This window comes from Microtus pennsylvanicus, chromosome 6 (genome assembly GCF_037038515.1).
Source record: "Microtus pennsylvanicus isolate mMicPen1 chromosome 6, mMicPen1.hap1, whole genome shotgun sequence".
Lineage (NCBI taxonomy): Eukaryota > Metazoa > Chordata > Mammalia > Rodentia > Cricetidae > Microtus > Microtus pennsylvanicus.
This window is the reverse complement of record NC_134584.1, coordinates 105723603-105737164: the sequence shown is the minus strand read 5'-3', so window position 1 is coordinate 105737164 and position 13562 is coordinate 105723603. Positions and strand designations below refer to the sequence as shown.

Below are 13562 nucleotides of genomic sequence, written 5' to 3'. Positions count from 1 at the left end.
AAACAAATGCTTGTTTGTTTTTTTGAAACAGGATTTCTTGTAGCTTTGGAGCCTGTCCTGGCACTTGATTTGTAGACCAGGCTGGCCTCGAACTCACAGAGATCTGCCTGCCTCTGCCTCCCAAGTGCTGGCATTAAAGGCATGCGCCACCACTGCCCAGCTACAAATGTAATGTTTTTAACATTAAAAAATAAATTAGAAAGAAACTTAGAAAAAGCTAGCTCCAGCAATTAAACAATTCTTGTGCTAACATAGAAGCTAAATAAAATCAAGGTGCACTTTAAAAACTTTTCAGTAGCACAACCAGGTGACCCAAAATGGTATATAAATCAGTAACATCTCAGGGTTAGAGAGGGAGGTAGAAGTTGTCAGCATTGTTTCTGTGCATGGAACGTTTAAATAACCTTCCCAGTTTTCTGCCTTGTCCCAGAAGACAAGTGTTAACAGGCCATTCTCCCAGCTTTAAGCTTGCAGTGAGGATTCTAGCACACCATGTGATTTGTCCAGAGAGTTAAGCATGCAACCTTGCATAGTGTTTAGAGGCTTATTACAACCTATCTCAACCTTCCCATTTACAAAATGATATCTCCCCTTTGAGCCATTAATCCTGAATATACACGTGTGCATGAGTACGTGCGTGAATGTGTGTCTGCTGTTGTTTGTTCAAAGATGTTTGTGCTAGATGATTATACCAGGCTCTGTTCAGATGGTGCTGACCAAATTAATTCCTTTGAAAGGTTATTGATAGCCTACACTATATAAAATCTTGTGTATGAACTACCTTAAGTCTGTAGAAATATTGAAACTTAGAATATGACTGAATCATTTATAGATTGATGGAAGACACTGGCTTATAAATAAAATTGGGTATTGTCTTCCATATTCATTGCTTATTAGAATTAAGACTGTCCGATGTGGAACTGAGTAATCACCAATGAGGAAACTTTCTTCAGATAACATTTTATAAATGGTCAGAGAGTAATATTTATTTTTATATATGTATTTTATCAAACATATACATCTAATATGCATATATATCAAATGTGTATATATATCAAATATATATCATATATCTATATATATGTGTGTGTGTGTGTGTGTGTGTGTGTGTGTAGGCCAGAGGGTGACCTTGGGCATTGATTCTTTTTCCCTTTCTAGCTTGATTTTGAGGCACGATATTTTTTGCATTTGCTGCATGTGGTCCAGGCAAGCTGTCCTGTCAGGTTTCAGAAGCCTTTCAGATGGGACTCTTTCACTCTGTATGTTCCTCATGTCCCTGCCTCCCATGCCACTTAAGGCATGCTGGGGTTGCAGACATATGCTACCGTTTCCAGCTTTTACAGTGGGTTCTGAGGATCTGAACCCAATCATCAGACCTGCATGGCAAGTGCTTTTCCTCATCTAGTCATTTCCCTGGCCCACAGTTTATTTTTTATATTTAATTTAATTAATTTATTTATTTATTTTGGTTTTTCGAGACAGGGTTTCTCTGTAGCTTTGGGGCCCGTCCTGGAACTAGCTCTTGTCGACCAGGCTGGCCTCAAACTCACAGAGATTCACCTGCCTCTACCTCCCGAGTGCTGGGTTTAAAGGCATGTGCCACCACTGCCCGGCTATCTTTTTGGCTTTTTGAGATAAGGTTTCTTTGTATATCCCTGGCTGTCCTAGAACTCATTCTATAGATCAGGCTGACCTCAAACCTGGAGATCCACTTGCCTCTGCTTCTTGAGTGCTGGGTTTAAAGGTGTGCACCACCATTGCCCAACAAAATTTTTTTTTGAGATTTTATTTTTTATGTGTATGTTTGTTTGCCTGAATGTACATATGTGTGCCATGTCTGCAGTCTCCACAGAGCCCAGAAGGGAGGGCACTGGACTGGGACTAGGGTTACAAACAGCTGCCATGAGGGTGCTGGGAATTGAACTCAGTTCCTTGGGAAGAGCAGCCAGTGTTCTTAACCACTGTGCCATCTCTGCAGACCCCAGAGTTTATTTTATTTTATTAGATTTTATTTATTTATTATGTCTACAGGATTCATGCCTGCATGCCAGAAGTCACCAAATCTCACTGTAGATGGTTGTGAGCCACCATGTGGTTGCTGGGAATTGAACTCAGGACCTCTGGAAGAGCAGCCAATGTTCTTAACCTCTGAGCCATCTCTCCAGCCCCCAAGAGTTTATTTTTAAGAGTAGTTTTAGGTTCACAACAAAATTGAGAAGATACAGAGGTTTCTCAGGTATCTCCTGTGTTTACATGTCTCTGACCTTTCCATTGCTGCCACAGAGCAGTGCCCTTGTTAGACTTCTTTATCTCTTCGTGTGTGTGTGTGTGTGTGTGTGTGTGTGTGTGTGTGTGAACGTGTGTGTGTGTGAACATGCATATATCTCTCCTGAGGACTTAACCTTTCCACCTGCTAGGCAAGCAGTCTCTACCCCTGAGCTACATTCCTGGGCCCCTTTGTTGTAATTGATGAATCCACATGTACACATCACTGTCACTCAGAGTCTATAGCTGACATTAGGGTTCACTCTGGGGGTTGTGCAATTACACATGTCTACCATCCTCGTGTCCTAGGAATAGAGTCACTATTGTATCTGTCCTCTGTCCTCTATCTCGTCATCTCTTTCTCACTTGTATCCTTTCAATGGGCTTCTACACTTTGTAGCATTCCTCATGGTGTTTCATGGCTTACTAGCTCATTTATAGTGTTGACTCATTTCCTGTTGTCTTGACACATCAGTTTATTTATCCACTTACCTTATGAAGGACATCTTGGTCATCACCAAGCTTTGGGAATCATGATCAGAGCTGCTGTAAACAACTAGGCTTTTCCGTGGACATAAGTTTCTACCTCCTTTGGGTAAATATCAAATGCAATAGCTAGCTGGGACAAGGGAGAATTCTCTTCTTATAAGAAAAGAGTTCTTGGGACTGGGTTTATAGTAAAGCCCTTGCCTTGTATTCTGCAAGGCCCTGGGTTTGCTTGACAGTTCTGAATTTTAAAAAAGAAAGAAAAAGAAAGCCAGTAACAAAAACCTGTAATCCCAGCACTTAGGAGGTAGAAGAATTAGGAGAATCAGTCATTCATGGCCATGCTCAGCTGTGTATCCAGTTGGAGGCTAGCCTGGGCTACATGAGACTTGCATCTCAAATGACAAGTAGAGTGTTTGTCTAGCACACAGGAAGCCCTGAGTTTGATTTCCCAGCACATAAATTGGGCACGGTGACATATACCTGTTAATCTAACACTTGGGAATTGAAATCAGGAAGAAGAGCAGAAGTCCATGACAATCTTTAAAGACATAACAAGTTCAAGGCTCACCTAGGCTATATGAGTATATAAGTCTGTTCCCCCCCCCCCAAAAAAAACAACAAAGACTTGATAATATGCATATAAAATACTTAGAAGCTTCTGCATTGTAAGGTCCTGAAGGTGCTGGGTGGAGTAGAGAGCACTATATCCTCATGCGGTGTCTGCTCCATCTTGTCATTTGACTGTCACTGTATCTTTCCAAACATCTTTTTTTGTTTGTTTGTTTTTTTGAGACAGAGTTTCTCTGTAGCTTTTGGAGTCTCTCCTAGAACTAGCTCTTGTAGACCAGGCTGGCCTCGAACTCACAGAGATCCACCTTCCTCTGCCTCCCAAGTGCTGGGATTAAAGGCATGCGCCACCACTGCCCGGCTTCTTTCCAAACATCTTATATAAACTGGCAAATGTAAAACAAGTCAGAAAAGTATAGAGCACCACTCTTGCTACACAGAAGCAGTCAGTATGTTCTCATGATCCTGAACATGATAAGGATCATGATAAGGATAATTTGTTTCTTACCCCATCACTGATGCTAATGCTAATTTCCTTCTTTGGTAGGTAGTTGACTTTGTAGCAGCAACACTGCAGAGAGCGTGCGCAAGTCTGGCTCATCAGGCAGAGAGCACCGTGGAATCCCAGACACTGAGCCTATCAATGGGGCTGGTGGCTGTCATGCTGGGAGGGGCTGTTCAGGTGAGTTGTAGGTATGAGCGAAACTTGAATTTTTGAGTAGGAATGAGAACCTGCTGCCTTTCTTCCATACCTTCATGGACAACAAGAATCGATACTGCACTCAGGAGAATCAGGATGACCAACTTGGGTTGTTAATGAGCGTTAATCTCTAACATAGAATGCCACTTCACATTGACCTGCCAGCATGTCACCGTCAAATGAACAGGGCTCTTTCCTGCATAGAACAAACTTGTTTTGGAAACTTTGGGTGTTTCGTGCCTGAGGCAGACATTCAGTTCTCTGACTCCAAAGAGTTGGTGGGAAACCCTTAGCAACCTCTTGGCTGCTCAGATGGCACCTGTTTTGCACGGTTCTACTTAGCTCAGGACCCATCGTTTAGCCCATACAGTGCAATATACTCAAACCTGCTGCCAGTCATTTTTAAGAGTTTTGTTTTGGCCAGGTGGTGGTGGGTGCATGCCTTTAATCCTAGCACTCGGGAGGCAGAGGCAGGCGAATCCTCTGAATGCAAGGCCAGTCTGATATACAGAGCATGTTCTAGGACTGGCTCCAAAGCTACAGAGAAACCCTGTCTTGAACTTCCCTCCCCCCAAAAAAGAGTTTTGTTTTGCTTTGTTTTTGTTTGAGGCAGAGTCTCATGTAGCCTAGGCTGGGCTTGAATTCAATATGACATTGGTGCTATTCCTTCCTGCCTCCCAGGCATTAGGATGGCAGGTGTGCACCACTATGGTTTTTACATAGTTAGTTTGTAGTCTTTAAGATCTATTTCTATTTTTAAATTGTGTGTGTGTATGTGTGTGTCTATGTGTACACGAGTGTGGGTGCCTGCTGAGGCTAGACGATGGTGTCAGAGCCCCTGTGAGCTACCCGATGTGGGTCCTGGGAGCCAAGCACACAGGTCCTCTGCAAGAGCAGTCCACTGCCATCCTTCCAGCCCTAATTTATAATTTTTAATTTATTCATTCAACCACTATTGACTGCGTATTTGCCACATGATAGATCTGAGAACATAGCAGTGGACAAGACAGACGTGGCCTATAGCTCACATTATAGTCCAGGAAGAGAGGCACACCCAGAATGACCATTTTAAAATATGATTAGAATTGAATGGAACACCCCAAAAAGAGGGAAGGGGGCCATGAGAACATAACATCTAAGTGAGGCTGGGAGGTCTTCAGTGAGCGAAGGTATTCCACTAAGACCTGAAGGAGGCATAGGTGTTTGAGTGTGGCAAGCATGGAACAGGTGGAAGAATCCTTTCAGTTAAGGAAACTCGTGGCAAAAGCTCAGAAGCAGAGAAAAGCTTGGTTTTTTTGAGCATTGACGGAAAGCCAGCGTAACTGAGCTGCAGAGCCCTGGGGACAGTGCTGGCAAAGGCAGAGGATAGGCTGGGCTAGAGCACGCTGGTCAGGTGACACAGTAGGTTAGGAGGCCGCAAGAAAGCAGGACAGTCTCAGAGCAGGTTATGAAATCAGACTCAACAACCATGAGCAGGAGCCCCTGGGGAATGCATTTTGAGTCTGAGCATTCAAATCAGATTTGATTCTTGATGTATTAGAATTTGCCTTTCTCTTATTTTTTTGCTCTGTGGTTCTGGAGATCAAACCCAGGGTCTTTCACTCCCCCCTGTGCTCCATCTCCAGCCTTCTAAGAAGCATACCTGGCTAGCCTGTGTCCCAGACTACAACCGTATGTTTCAGTGTCAAAAGGTGGTTCCCTCCTGCCTGTTCTTAAGGAGAAAAAGACTTTATCTGGGCTGGTTGTCAGTGCAAATCCCATTTCTTACTGGATTTCCTTAGCATTCCTAATTTTACATTCCACACGTCATTTGACAAAATAAGTTTAGCTAAGGTTCCAGAGCCATATTAGATGTGACAAGGAAGGGTTCACAGATGGAATAGCTTAAATTGAATTGTTAGTGGATTTAATTAGCTTAGTTGAGTTTTGTTTTTCTTGTCAAATATTAATTTTGATAGTCTATACATTGAAAGCCTAGCTTGTGTGTGTGTTGTAGTTTAGTACTTATTTCAGACAATATAACACATGGACAATGAACCACAGAGCTCTCCCATCTCCCTTCTAGAAGCTTCTTGTTGGAGGCTTCTGTATTCACTGGCCAGGCCTGGCTTGTGGCGTTTGGACAGCACTTGCCTGTCCCTGCCCTGCTGTGAGCCATCCTGACTCCCTCGACTCTGCAATTTAAGTGAATATAAACACATCACCCTCTTTATTTATGCCCTAGATTTGCTAAATTTTTGTTTCCTGCTTGATTAATGCATTAATGAGTTTTTTTTTCGAGACAGGTTTTCTCTGTAGCTTTGGAGCTACCTCTGGAACTAGCTCTTGTAGACCAGGCTGGCCTTGAACTCACAGAGATCCGCCTGCCGTTTATAAGTTTTTTTCCCCTGTTCTTTTGAGACAGGTTTCTCTGTGTAGCTCTGGCTGTCCTGGAACTTGCTCTGTAGACCATGAACTCAGTAATCCACCTGCCTCTGTCTCCTGAATGCTGGGATTAAAGGCATGCACCACCACACCTGGCAAGGGCTTCTTTTTTACATTTTATTTTAGATTTATTTTATTTTATGTGTATGAATGTTTTACCTCCATATATGTATATGTACCACATGTGTACCCAGTACCCAAGAAGGTCAGAAGAGGGTTGTAGGATTTCCTGGAACTGGAGTTTGGATGGATCTGAGCCACCACATGGGTGCTGAGAATTTGAGTCCGGTTCTCTGGAAGAGTACCAGTGCTTTTAGCCACAGAGCTCTCTTTCTCCAGCCCTGTAAAAGTTCCTTAGTAATGCTAGGTTTTGTCTCGTATTCACAATAAAATCACACTTGAAAACTGGGGTTAGTTGACTACTGTCACTCTGAGTCTTTGCTTTAGAGCCTGGAGCGCCATGCTCTACATACTCCCTGTTAGGAGTCATTGTTTTGGCTAATGAAACAGAACCTAACAGCATCGGGCCTTTCTTCATTCCTTTCTAAGTCATGTAATTAAGGTGACTATTAAAACTTCACGTCCGGGCTAACAAGACTACCGTAATTCCATACTCACTTTCTAAATTCCAGGCTTGGTCATCAGTAAAAGTAGCACGTTGGGGAGTCTCTCCTGTTCCCTTAGGGAGCAGTTTCTGCTTGATGTTGCAGAGCTGGTGGGCCCACTGTTGCCGTGGTTGGTGAAGCTGAATAGACCATTCTAGCCTTAGGATACACTGAAGCCATATTGTGCCAGGGTAGCAATGGAATGTATTGCTAAAACCTATAAGCCCAGATGTTGTAGTGAGGTTCATTAGTTAGATACCAAAGGTGTATCTTTTCTCTAAAGGGACAGTCGTCTTTAGCTGTTTAGGTCTTCTTGTGTCTTTCCTTTCCCTTTGTTCCTTCCATTCATTCATACTTTCTACCTTCCTTTCTTTCCAAAGGCTATTGCTTAATAGTAAAAGAAAGTTTCCCTAAGGACTATAGAGATGGCTCAGAGGTAAAGAGCTCTTGTTGCTCTTGTAGGATGGTTCGTGGCACCTACATGGTGCCTCACAACCATCTATAACTCCAGTTCCAGGGGACCTGATGCTCTTTTCTGGTCTCCAGAGGCACTGCACTTATGTGGTGTATAGACATACATGCAAACAAAACACTCATACACATAAACCCCAAAACATTGTGCTAAGCATGTGCCTGTGTTTTAGGTGTAGTTGACTTATATTTAGAACCATAGCAAACTCAGGGATTCTGTCAATAGTGGTGAACAAACTAGGGATTCTGCCACAGAGTGGGGAAGCAAAGAGAGGGTATTCATGTTGTGAACCTGTTCATTCAGCAAGGAGAGTTGACTGGTTCCCCTCCTGACCTTCCTCCCCTTCACTGGACTGGACATGCTCTCTATAGAAGATCATTCATTCTTAATTGCTGTTGTCACTCGAGCAGGCATTTCCTGCTACAGCGGCTAGTAAACAGCATGGGTGGATGGACAAATGGCAGGAAGAAAAAAGAAAGGAGAAGAGTATTTTTAGGTAAGGAGGCAATTTTGTTTTTTTCTTATTTTTTCTCTTCTTTTTAAATGTTTATCAAAGGGCATAGGCTTTTAAAAGTTTAAAAACATTGCCCTTTCCCTTACTGGGCAACTCTCAGATATCAGTACACCATGGATGTGTGGGGAACATTTGTCATGTGTTGCTACAGGAAAAGAAGACCACACATAGTGTTTCCACGGGCATTTTTGTTTGTTATTTCCTAGGAAGCCTAAATGTTTCTCAGAATTTCAAGCATTTATAGGTAGGTGGTCCTTGCCTGTAAAACCCTTATTTAGAATGCACAGTACCTTCAACCAGGACTCTGCACAAACTAAGATACTACTATATTCCTTGCCTTGATTTTGTATCTCCTTGTGACCATTTGTACATCAAAAGCTAAAGGAAGATCCTAGGTGTCTTGCTCTGTCACTCTCTGCCTATTCCCTTGAAGCAGAGTCTCTCCTTGTCTCTCCCTCCCAGCTCTGAGAGCAGGCACATGTGCAGCCATTCCCAGATTTTACATGGCTGCTGAGGATTCAAACTCGAGTCCGCGTGCTTACTCAGTGAATGCTCTTACCTGCCGAGCCATCTGCTCAGTCCCTAATTTTACATTTTTTCAGAAAATGATCTTTCAGCATCAATAATATGACTCAGCAGACAAAGGCACTTACTACACAAACCTGAAGACCTGATTTTAATTCCTTAAACTCTTGTAAAAGTGGAGGAAGAGAACCAACTCCACAAAATTGCCCTCTGACCTACAGTTGCATGAAGAGGCACTGTGCCCCACAGCAATACACATGTGCACATACACATGCACAAATATATATATATATATTTTATTATTTATTTATTTATTTATTTATTTATTTATTTATTTATTTATTTATTTATTTATTTATTTTGGAGCCTGTCCTGGAACTAGCTCTTGTAGACCAGGCTGGTCTGGAACTCACAGAGATCCACCTGCCTCTGCCTCCCGAGTGCTGGGATTAAAGGCGTGTGCCACCACCGCCCAGCTTCACAAATATATTTTTAAATGATCTCTTAGTTATATAAAGACTAGTTGTCTGCAGTGCCTTCTGCATTTGAGATTAAGCCGTCTAAATATGGAATTATCTTCATTGTGTTAATTTATAAACGTTGTTAAAGATATTCAGAGCCTTATTTCTGTTGTTACCAGTGTCCTGCGAAGGTTTTTTTTGTTTTTTAAATTTGCTTTAAACTGCTACAGATTTGATGTAAATGCTTCCAAGAACACCGAGTCTAGCCAGGTATGGTGGTACACACCTTTAATCCCAACACTTGTGGGGCTGGGGGCAGAGGCAAGGAAATGTCTGTGAGTTCAAGGCCAGTTTGGTCTTCCTGGTGAGTTCCAGGACCACCAGTACTCTGTAGAGAGACCCTGTCTCAAAAAACAAAAAACACTGGGCAGTGGTGGCACATCCTGTGATCCCAGCACTCAGGAGGCAGAGACAGGCAGATCTCTGGGAGTTCAAGGGCAGCTTAGTCTACAAAGCAAGTTCCAGAACAGCCAGAGCTCTTACATGGAAAAATCCTGCTTTTGAAAAAGAAAACCAAACAAACACCCAACAAAACAAAAAGATATAGAATCTTTCAGGACTGCCAACACCCAAAAATCTAGCAGAAATAAGTATTTTTAAGAGTCCTTTATTATTTATTTGTATGTGTATATAAGAGTGTATATGCACATGTGTGTACCTATGTGTGTACAGAGGCCAAAACAGGGTATGAAGTGTCCTGTATCATTCGATTTATTGCTTTGAGACAGGATCTCTCTGCTATGCTAGACATCAGGGAGCCCTAATAATCCTCCTGTTTCCACCATACTTGGAGCTAGGATTATAGGTGTGCATGGAAAATGCAGTTTCTGTGTGGATGCTGGGATTCTAACTTTGGTCCTCTTGATTATGCAGCAGGTGCTCCTAACTCAGGAGCCACCTCTTCAGTCCCAGGAAGCAGTATTAAAGGATGGTTTTTAGGCAAAATATAATTTTCTTTTGTTTTTGTTTTTGGTTTTTTTTTTTTGAGACAGGTTTTCTCTGTAGCTTTGGAGCCTGTCTTGGTTCCAAATTTTGTAGACCAGGCTGGCTTTGGACTCATGAAGATCTGCCTTTTTCTGCCTCCTGAGTGTTAGGATTAATTAAAGGTATGCACCACTACTGCTCAGCTAAAATTTAATTTTTATATTCCAAAATATGACTTTTTGTTTATTTTATTTTTTTTTTTTGATACAGAATCCCAGGCTGTTTTTGAATTTATGTAGCCCTAGCTAGTCTTGAACTCAGGGTAGTTCTGCTCCAGACTCCCCATTGTGATGACAGACATGAACCACACTGCCTGGACTGTAGCGTCTTCACTTTACACTGTGTTCTGGTTTGTGATTCTGGGCATCCTTCTTAAGTGTCTGTTTCAAATGTAGGAACTAATTGGCACTTTATCTCAGGGCTACTGTTATGTGTGCTTGTTAACTTAGAAAAGTGCCTGTATGTGGACGGTGTTCAATAAATGTTAGCTGTAATTAGTTAGCAAATAGTTCTTCAGTGTTTGTCCTTGCACTGTGCTGATTGCACCATGAACATGCCATGATTGTTACTCCTTATATTCACTTCTTAACATTTTACACATTCATTTTGACTTACTGTTTTTAAATTTTCATTTTATAGTTGAAGTCAAGTGATTTTGCAGTCCTGAAGCAGCTGCTGCCTCTGTTGGAGAAGGTCTCTAATACATACCCTGACCCTGTCATCCAAGAACTCGCTGTTGATCTCCGAATTACCATCTCTACTCATGGAGCCTTTTCCACGGAGGCTGTCAGCATGGCTGCCCAAAGTACCCTGAACAAAAAAGACCCGGAATGGAAAATAGAGCAGCAACAAACCAGTCATGACACACTCACAGAAGTAGCTCTGGACCACCCAAAACAAGAGCAGGACCCTCCTAAAACAGAGCAGGAGTCTCATGAGCCTGGCATTGCGGCAAGTCAGCCACATAGAAACATAACCTCAGAACAGTTCCAGGAGGTTCTCTTATCAGCCTGTGATCCCCAGATTCCAACCCGGGCTGCTGCCCTGCGCACTCTTTCCCGCTGGGTAGAGCAGAGAGAAGCAATAGCCCTCAAGGATGAAAAGAAGCTTCTCCAGGTGAGTAGAACACACTGCCCTCCATGTGATGACACGGTGCAGACAGCAGCCCAGAACAGACATTCATTTCGGGGGCTTTGTTTGTTGTTGTTTTGAGACAGGATTTTACTGTGGAGCCCTGGTTGGCCTTGAGCTCACAGAAATACACCAGTCTCTCTGCCTCCTGAGTGCTGGGATTAAAGGTGCATGTCACCATGACCAGCCTAACTCAGATATCTCTTAAACACTGATCGTGTGTCTAGCACCATCCTGGGTTGGGTTATCCTCCAGGAATTTATATTGTTGAGAGGTCAGATTGAGGTAGGAAGGGTGTAGAAGACCACATGGGGCTGCTCAATGGAACGTGGATAGAGTGCCAGCATTTTTATGTATGAGCAATGTGGTGGGTAGTCAGAGAAAAATCTGGGAGAGGTTGATTTTTATATGTCTTGAACAAACTGGCCAAGTGTGGGCGTGTAAAATTTTAGACAGGCAGTGGGCCAGCATGAGCCAATTCACAGAGATGGGAGGATACCCATCCTAGGTAAGCCTCACCTTGAACTGGATCTCTCTTTAGAGGGGCGCTGGATCTAATTGGCTCTCCTCTACTCTTTTGCCTCCTTCACAGAAAAAAAAAACTGTCTTGATGTTCTAAACTAATGTAGCAGAGTGCATATTGCTTAGATAGGACCTTTCCCTTTTATGGAGGTCTTTGGGACTTGAATGTGAGGTACAGTAAGAACAAGGGACCTGGAAACTACTGCCTAGGACCCAATCTCAGCTTCCTGGCAGCACCTTGAACCTTTCTGAGCCTTTGTAGTAATGGAGTGATCTAGCTATTTGTCTAGCCCTTGGACTGCAAATTATAATTCTGATGGAAAACATCTATTTTAGTTAGTATGATACTGGAAGTATTGTATAATAACGTCTGCTCTTTGTTGAACAAGTCATGTATCTTACTGGCACTGTCTCTTATTCTCACAACTTCGATGTTGTGTTATCCTCATCTTACAGATAAAATGCAGACATATGCCAAGGATTTTCTGTCAGGTAAATGATACTGAACTCAGAAATCTTCTTTGAGTAACTATTAGCCCCCAAGGATCCTGTGGAATGCTAGTTTAGATAATGCATGTTGGGACCACCTTTGGACTTTCCTTTACCTGCATTTCATCTCCACTGCTATGTTCACTAAGTTTTGCCAATTATTTTTTACGAAGAAGTTCATAAAATATATCCCTTATTTGTGATTTGTATGTATGTGTGTGTGTGTCTGTGTGTGGCATGTATGTGTATGCAGGTGTGGAGGCCAGTTGTCAACTCTGGGTGTCCTCCTCTTCCACTCTACATCTTATTTTTGAGAGAGTCTCTCACTGGACCTGGAACTCACCAACTGGTTAACTGGCTGCCGAGCAAGCTTCTGTGATGCTCTGTCTCCACCTATCAGTGCTGCGCTTTGCAAGAGGATGCTGAAGAGCCTTAGTCTTCACACTTGCTTGGCAGGCACTTTACCTACTGACTCATCCCCAGTCCCTAGTCCTCTCCTGTTTTGTTTTTCTTTTTTCTTTTTTTGAGACAAATTCTCAGGTAGACCAGGCAATTCTTGAACTTGGTACGTAGCCAAGGGTGATCCTGAGGCCCAGATCTTCTTGCCTCTATCTCCAAAGGGCTGGGATTGCAAGAGTGTCCCATCATGCTAGACTTAATTTTGAATTTTTGAAACAGGTACTCATGTAGCCCAGACTGATCCTCTACCTATACCTCCCAAGTGCTGGGATTACAGGTATGCACTACCACACTCTTGTCCTTTTTATTTTTTAAATTAGTTTTTGGTTATCTTGCAAGAAAATGTGTTTTTTTTTTTTTTTACTTCTCGAATTTTGCATGCAAATGGATGGAAATAGAAAACACTATCCTGAGTGAGGTATCCCAGGCCCAAAAAGACGAACATGGGATGTACTCACTCATAATTGGTTTCTAGCCATAAATAGGGTTCACGGAGTCTACAATAGGCGAATCTAAAGAAGCTAAGTAAGAAGGTGAACCCAAGGAAAAACATATAGTTATCCTCTTGGATAAGGGAAGAAAATGTGTTTTATCGTAAAATTTTTGATGCCCACATTATTGTGTTTTATTTATTTATTTATTTAGGTTTTTTTTGAGATAGGGTTTCTCTGTGTATCTCTGGCTGTCCTGGAATTCACTCTGTAGATCTGGCTGGCCTCAAACTCACAGAGATCCTCCTGTTTCTGCCTCCCTGAGTGTTGGGATTAAAGGTGTGCACCACTACTACCTGACTGTATTTTATTTTTATTTGTCCCCTGCATTTCTTTTCTCATTACTATGACAAAACACTTGACAAGCAATTTAAGGAAGAAGGGATTGATTCATGGTTCATAGT

General features: G+C 42.4%; 1 protein-coding gene across 1 annotated transcript in view; it reads left to right on the top strand.

The window, feature by feature from the left end:
* Positions 1-13562, top strand: part of Tango6 (transport and golgi organization 6 homolog) — a 168962-nt gene that overhangs the window by 48945 nt on the left and 106455 nt on the right. The window contains exons 12-13 of the mRNA XM_075977101.1: positions 3869-4003; positions 10706-11182. Of these exons, the coding sequence (XP_075833216.1) occupies positions 3869-4003; positions 10706-11182 (612 nt within the window). The remainder of the gene's footprint in view (positions 1-3868; positions 4004-10705; positions 11183-13562) is intronic.